Source organism: Monopterus albus, unplaced genomic scaffold, assembly GCF_001952655.1.
Source record: "Monopterus albus unplaced genomic scaffold, M_albus_1.0 scaffold38.1, whole genome shotgun sequence".
Classification (NCBI taxonomy): Eukaryota; Metazoa; Chordata; class Actinopteri; order Synbranchiformes; family Synbranchidae; genus Monopterus; species Monopterus albus.
Genome location: NW_018127918.1, coordinates 2,749,231 through 2,756,535, shown reverse-complemented (window position 1 = coordinate 2,756,535; position 7,305 = coordinate 2,749,231). Strand labels below are relative to the sequence as shown.

General features: G+C 42.0%; 3 protein-coding genes across 5 annotated transcripts in view; all 3 read right to left on the bottom strand.

The window, feature by feature from the left end:
* rad51d (RAD51 paralog D) overlaps window positions 1–7,305 on the bottom strand; it is a 477,561-nt gene that overhangs the window by 126,054 nt on the left and 344,202 nt on the right. The gene's annotated exons all lie outside the window — the stretch shown is intronic.
* Window positions 1–7,305, bottom strand: part of LOC109959351 (N-acetyltransferase 9-like) — a 561,041-nt gene that overhangs the window by 401,730 nt on the left and 152,006 nt on the right. The window lies entirely within an intron of this gene.
* Window positions 1–7,305, bottom strand: part of vps37d (VPS37D subunit of ESCRT-I) — a 21,725-nt gene that overhangs the window by 8,330 nt on the left and 6,090 nt on the right. The window contains exon 2 of the mRNA XM_020598621.1: window positions 5,270–5,441. Within this exon, the coding sequence (XP_020454277.1) occupies window positions 5,270–5,441 (172 nt within the window). The remainder of the gene's footprint in view (window positions 1–5,269; window positions 5,442–7,305) is intronic.

Below are 7,305 nucleotides of genomic sequence, written 5' to 3'. Positions count from 1 at the left end.
CACACACACACACATCATCCACATTCACCCACACACACAGTATATGATGGAACACTTTACCTTACATTTTATTGCACAACTGTTAGAGACCATAGCTGCAAACAAGTGATGCCTGTAGCTCTCAGTGAGACTTCTGCACCCGTTAATAAGCAGAATGACCCATGCTTCCTGAACAAACTGCTCCAGTTATCTAAGCTTTGAGGGGTGCCTTCTCTATAATATAGATGTTTGACAGGATTCAGATCAGGGGTCAGAGAGATGGGCTATGATATGCAGCGAAGGTCACCAGTCAAAACTGAACTGATGACATTACATGTGGCATATGCTATAACCACTGCTGCACCCCACCAGGGCACTCAAGGACCGTCTCGACTCCAGGGGGAGAGCTAGCTGTATCTTGTAGTGAATCCATCAGGCACAGCTATAAGAGGGACAGACTGAAAACCGGTCTGAATTCCTAGTTTGTTTTTGTTGAGAGCTGGTTAGATGGAGACTGGGGAGTCCACTGAACTAGTGTGGAGGTCCTACTTTGTTCAGACTGTTTCTACAGGTTTTATTATTTGAGTGCATCAGATACATGTTTAATCAACATTCAGGTGCATGAATGATTGATTGATTGATTGATTGATTTTATTCTTTCAAACATGCAGAACAGAACAAATGAACAAATGGCAACAACACACATAATTACACATATCCAACCAATGCTAATCCAAAATCAGTTTGCTTACACATATTACATGTTTGAATGGAGTAGGAAGAAGTCAGACTTATCCAGTCCTACCCCATGACATCATATTATACAAAAATTAATGCATCATTGGCTGCAAGCAGTATCTCTACATAAATGAACATAATTATCAGCTCAGACTGTGTAATGGCAAATATACTCGACATTAAAGGACTGGGATCTGGATCAGGGGACAGTATGAGCACATCGGTAGTTCAAACTCTTTCAGTGACAATCCACTGACTTTCCTGTTCGCTTTGTTATACCTGTTAGGGTGGGACACTTTAAAACTACATCAGTCTAATTAGTTCAGTGAATGACTACATCCCAACACAGCTGGCCCACCTTCAGCCTGAGCAGATGTTTATTACTTTCCAGCTCCAATACAAGTGCAATGACAAAGGTGAAAATTCTGGTGTCCCATCTGCAAATACAACCAATTTGCTGGAACACAAAACCAAGTCTCTACTGGTAAACCAACCACAGGGTTTTTACTGTGGTAGGTGAAAACGTTAACACAATATTAAACAGCCTTCATACAGCTGCTGCTAACTGTAACACCCTTTACTTGACATTGATCTGTGGATCCTCTGACAGCACCTCTTTCACTCTGGGTTTTACATATTTATGAGACATGGAGATACAAAAAGTGGATCTGTCCCAACAGCAAAACACCTTATGTCTAAATTACAGAACACAGTTTGTATCCCAGACTGACATGATGAACAATCACCTCTTATACACCCTTAAAACCCACGAGTGACATGCTGACTCAAGTCAGTGGGTGTAATCCTTTTATACATGTCTAACCATGGAAAGTCCAAAACAAAAAAAGCTTAGTTACAGACACTATGTGCACTTTGTTCTTCAACCACAAAGGTGCTGGACAGAAACAATCTAAGGGGAAGTCAACATACCCATTCACTGAGATCTGTTACGATGGCAACAAACAAGCCCATAATCCCATTTTAATGACCACACCCAACATCACAAACACAAGTAGGAAAATAAAATACAGCATGTATAGTCCTGCAGTAGGATGCCCAGAGGCTGACCCCAGTTTGTTGAACTAGAAGGTGTAAAGAGAATGTGGCCAGCTAATAAAGGTTTAACTTGATTAGTTTTAACAATGTGTTGTCACAAAAACATTTTCTACACTTCCATTTTCTTGTAATGTTAAACATGGCTTGGCACATGGATTACAGCAGATTAAAGGTCTAGCCATTGTCAGTAAACTGTAGCAGTCACAGCTGAAAACATCAAATGATCTGGCACAGTCTACCTACAATGGTCTGATGAAACAGTGCCAGGAACTAAATACAAGGCGCTTCTGCTTACAGATCTGACAAATGCTGTTAAAATGCATTACATGATGTGAAAAGTGGTGATTTCTCTTTAAAATTTAATCAGGTTTTGAACTCAAACATCAACTAAAACCACAGTAGAGCAAGACAAGTACAGAACTATTAGGGCTGGTGATGATTTAGATATGAAGGTTTGACAAAAATCTAATAACACCTCCAAAAAGAACGTAATATCAATAAGGATTTCATTACATCTAGTTACTGAGGGGAGTATGGGGATTGTTTAAACCAGCTTTCTCTGTCAATTACTTGTTTCAGTGTGCACACGTTTATTTCTAATGTTCTTCCTCTAGTCTGATAATCCCTCTAATATGATCAGTTTCTGAAAAGACAGTCTCAACCTTAAGCTTCTGAGAAAAACTACTGATAACAACTTCAGACATTTCCAATGCACCACCTGTAACTGTACTGACATATGTATTTACCATTGCATCATTTGGGCAGAACAAGTATTAATACTATATGTTAACAGCTCATTATCTGTCTTCTACCGACAAGCCATGACATTAGTTGTCTGTTTGACCTGTTGGTCAGACAAAACAAAGACGTCTGAATACGTAATTCTGAAATGGATTTCACTACATTTTCTTCATGTTTCTCTTTGTCCCTTATTGCATCCAGCAGCTCTTGTCTCCTCATCCCCTCCTCCACTCTCTGGAAAATAAAAAAGCTTTCATTCTAGAAACTTGGCAATAAATGAAGTTAAATATCGCGTTAATTATAGCAGCTGTGAATTGACAAAATGATGTCCCTGGATAGGTTATGAACTCTGCAATAACGCTAAGCTTTACTTTCAAGCTCAATTAATGGGCTGATAGCTAGTGAATTATTCAGGGTTCCCACTGTTTTTCCAGGACATTTTCAATGACATAAGGCTGTTATGTCAGGCCCAAGACTAACAGCTTCCTCTCTGTGGAAATCTCCTTTAAAACATATGTTAGAGGGTGACAGTAAACAGCAGCTGTTATAGAACATTTGGCTACAAGACTAACTGGAATCTCTTTTTCTCCTGAATCACATTGACCACTGTTACCATTGTCATAGTTATTTTTTTGTATTTAAAAAAAGAAAAGAGCAACAAGCACAATAAGAGGTGCAAAATGTTTCCCAAATATATTTTATAATCTGAGTTATGGGTGAATGGCACTTATGTGCACTTAAACTTCACTACAAGCCTGCTTGTCTGCCCCAGCTTGCCTGTGTCTGCTTCAGTAGCTATTTCATTAAAATGTTCCAACACCTACTGAGGAAATGTGGCATATAAACTTAGCAAACGAGCCACTTGTAATGTGAACACAGATGCACGATGGACATACCTCTGTTAAAGGTCTGTTAAAAGTCTTTGATTCATAGTTAGCGCCACTGAATCAACACTTTTTATTGATGCTTTAACTAGCACTGTACCTGGCCCAAAACTGTTGAAACAGCGACATGATCTGATGCCCCCAACATTTGGCCTGTTATCCTCAAATTAAAATACAAAGTGCATAATTAAACACCTAACAATTTGAGTGTTCTGGTCCTTTAATCAACCCTGTCTCTTAAAAACTACATTTAGCATCAGTGAGGGAACATTTTTAATAAGTGTATCTGCAAAGTCGCAAAATGTTCATGTACTCTATATATAAAATGTTAAGTGACAACAGATCATTTGTTTTTGCCAAAATATCCTCCCTGACTAAAACATCATAATAAGGGACTCAAAGCCCTTATTTGACATTAAGGAAACATTGAGGCTTAAACATCAATAAAAGTCAACATTCAGATCTCACAGAAAAAGTCGGATCATCCCTTCTCAAAAGTTTAAAAGTCAGTGCCAATGATTAGCAACTACTGAAGAAGGAAGCAGAGGGAAATAGATACCCATGTGAGAAAGTGTGTAGGTTTCAGCTACACCTGGAGAGCACAATACTCGGCCAACTTTCTCTGGTCACAGGATGCACTAAACAATACAGCTGTCTGCCTTGATCTGCTCGACAGTTTGTCTCTGCTATGATTTTCTCGCCTGAAGAAAGCCCTCCTCATTCATCTTTTCCCCCTCTCTCCCTAGTTGCAACAAACGAGAATCAGATGTTGTGCAGAGGAAGGATGGACCCCCACCCATCCTGCTACACTGGGGAGGTGTGACAGCATCTGTATAATGCACACACATTGACAGGAAGTTTAACATTCCTCCCAGCTTCCATCACTGGCCGGCAGCTGAGGCAGAAATGCCTTTTCATGACATTAAACAAAGCCCAGGTCCTGCTCCATTAAAGCATTCACTCAGATTTATAAAGAAGTAGATGTTGACATTACCTCTGGCAATGGTTCAGTGGGATTTATTTTATCACCTGCTCTTGGCTTGGCTCTTGGAGTGTGAGGGATTTCTAAATCTCACCCATGAGGCTTAAAAATTTAGGGCATAGGCTTAGACAACATCCTCTGGTGCTGCCCTAGAGCTGCTCCATCAAAACCATGACTTGCCTAAACAAAAAAAAAGGCCCCTTTCACCCCACAAATTCCTTGACAACTGCTGCAAGCTTCCTGCTGGCATTTGATATGCTTGTTTCATTCCCATGACCAAGCTCCAAGTCATGCTGAGGCTTTCCTTGAGCAGTTAAAGGCTCGTCTCTGACACTATGACGTCTTTTCTGATGTGAAACATCCCTTATTAGCCCTTATTCTCTGAAATCTTGAGCGTCAAATTGGGTCAAAAGACATTTAAAGACATCTTTGCTTTTTAAGTCTTAAAGTGTTCAGTAAACTCTGTGAGGAAGACAATGAGGAGCTACTGTGGGACATCATGTATAATCACGTTTAACCTTAAGTGGTTTGGATGCAATCTTAGACTTTCTGTGATTCCTTCTTTTAATCACTGAAGTCAACAAAAAACCTTTCAAAGTTCTGTGGCCATCTAAGCAAACAGTGACAGTCATTTGTTTAAGGCCATGTAAACAGAAATGTCATCATCAGAACACTGTAAAATTCCTGACTTTTCAGTGCTTCACTTCCACTTCTCAAGCACAATATTTATGGACCCAGTTCCAAAATTTGAGCCAGTGACCCCAGGAAACATCCTAACCACTCTCCTCTTGCCTTATGACTCGACAATCATCATTTATTGGCATCCAATCTATATGAAACCAGAAACAGCCCCCCTCCCTTTGTCACTTCAGAGGTGGCGTCAACTCACCAAGCTGACTCTGTTTTTCCCAGCATGTGGTTGCTATTTTGGACAGTTCCCGGTATTTCTCTGCCAGTTGGAGTTTGCCGTTATTAAGGCGAGGTTGTCGGGCAAGGCTCTCCTCCGCCAAGCTCCGGTTGGAGGTCAGCAGTGTCTCCCTGTCCAAATGAAGATCCTGCAACTGATCAGAAGTAAAATGTTTTAACAAAACGGGAGGGTGATTATGTCACACCATCATTAGACCATAACAAAACTATAAATTATTAAAAGGCCACTCCCTTTTTGTTTTGCCATACAATGTCACAGCATTGCTATAAAGAAATAGTTGGTGTCTCAAACGTTGACACAATGCAGCTTTGTGTGCTACACACCGCAAAAATCTGAATCCTCTTTGACTGCTCCATCAGTCTCAGCATTCCTGTGATTCTGCCCAGCCGGATACTTTTCTTGCTCAATTGCTTTCTCTCAACAGTTAGTCACTTTGGGCCTAAAGGCAGTTTCATTGAGTCCAGTGTTGTAGGATGCATCTGTCTCACATTTTACGGGTCATCAAAGAGGATGTATGAGTCCCAAGTTCAGAGGAATTTACAGAATGTAGCCTGAAGTCAAAAGAAGGGTGGTCTGGGTGCAGAAAGAGATACTACGGATGTGCTGGCCATTCAAAAAAATAAAGAGAGCACAGTAGCAGACAACCAGCCCAATTATCTGTCCAATTTTCATTGAACAGGAATCAAAACTGACACTCCATTTCCTGCTTTGGCTAGTCCGCCCCATTTATCAAACAAATGCTACAGTCTTTGGAGAGTGACTGTTTTTGTAGTTTGATGCATGGGCTGGAGAACAGGGCTGACACTGTTTACCATCCCTGACAAATGACACTTGGGAAGCATTTTGGAGACTATCATTCTGGACCAGAGGAGACAAGAAGCAACAGTGTTGTTTTCTGTGGTTCAAAATGTCAGACCACATGAAATGCAGTAAATAGGTGTTTCTCTTTTATCTTGAATGAGGCTCAAGCTTAATGAGGGTTCTGCAGACTGAAGCCATCAATTTACCAGTCAGTGTCAAATGAAACTGACAGGGTGCAAAGTCTTTTCTATGAAAAAGAATTCTTCATGTGACACCTGATAATGCTGTCTGTGGACCACTTGGGATGAGTTTCAGCTACAATCAATATTTTTATAAAAACAATGAATCAAAAAACTAAATGTGACAGGGGCTGTGTCAGGTTTGCTCGGCCGCTCTGCCTCCCTCCCTGTATCATTACTCCCTTCATCACTGTATATAATAAATCACTGCACGCACCGAAGTCGGCTACCTGGGTCCGCCTCTTTCTCGTTCGCTCACTGACAGGTGCGAACGGCTCCTAACAGAACGAACTGGCCCACATGGATCCTGCCGGCTCCGGTGCAAGCGGTTGGTCATCGCAGTCATCTCAGGACGCACGTATGGACCAGATGGCTCAGGCACTGCAGCAACAGCACAAGGACATCGCAGCACTAACTCAGCAGGTAGCACAACTCTCTGCCATGCTATCACCTCCACACGTTTCCTCTGCTACATATCCCCAGGCTCCACGCTCCGCCACCTGTGCCACCAGTCCCTGCAGAGACCCACACATACCTGAACGCGACACTTTTGAAGGAAACGTCGAAAGTTGTCGGGGTTTTTTGCTGCAGTGCCGCTGGGTGTTTGACCACCAGTCCCGGACCTACATCACAGAGAGAAGATCAGCTTTATCATTAACCGTTTACGAGGGAAAGCACTCCTCTGGGCAGAGGCTGCAGACTCACAAAGACTCTTCATCAGCACCTCCATCTCGGACTTCATGGATGAACTCAGGTCAGTTTTTTCACCAGCCTCACACCACAGCCAAGCTTCTAGGGAACTTATGACAATACGCCAGGGGGCTCGCCGTGTCCTGGATTATTCTGTTGATTTTCGGGTGTTAGCCACAGAGGCCGGCTGGGAGGACCGCCCATTACGCGCGGCCTTCTGGCATGGCCTCAACGACAACATTAAGGCAGAACTAAGTACCCAAGGTG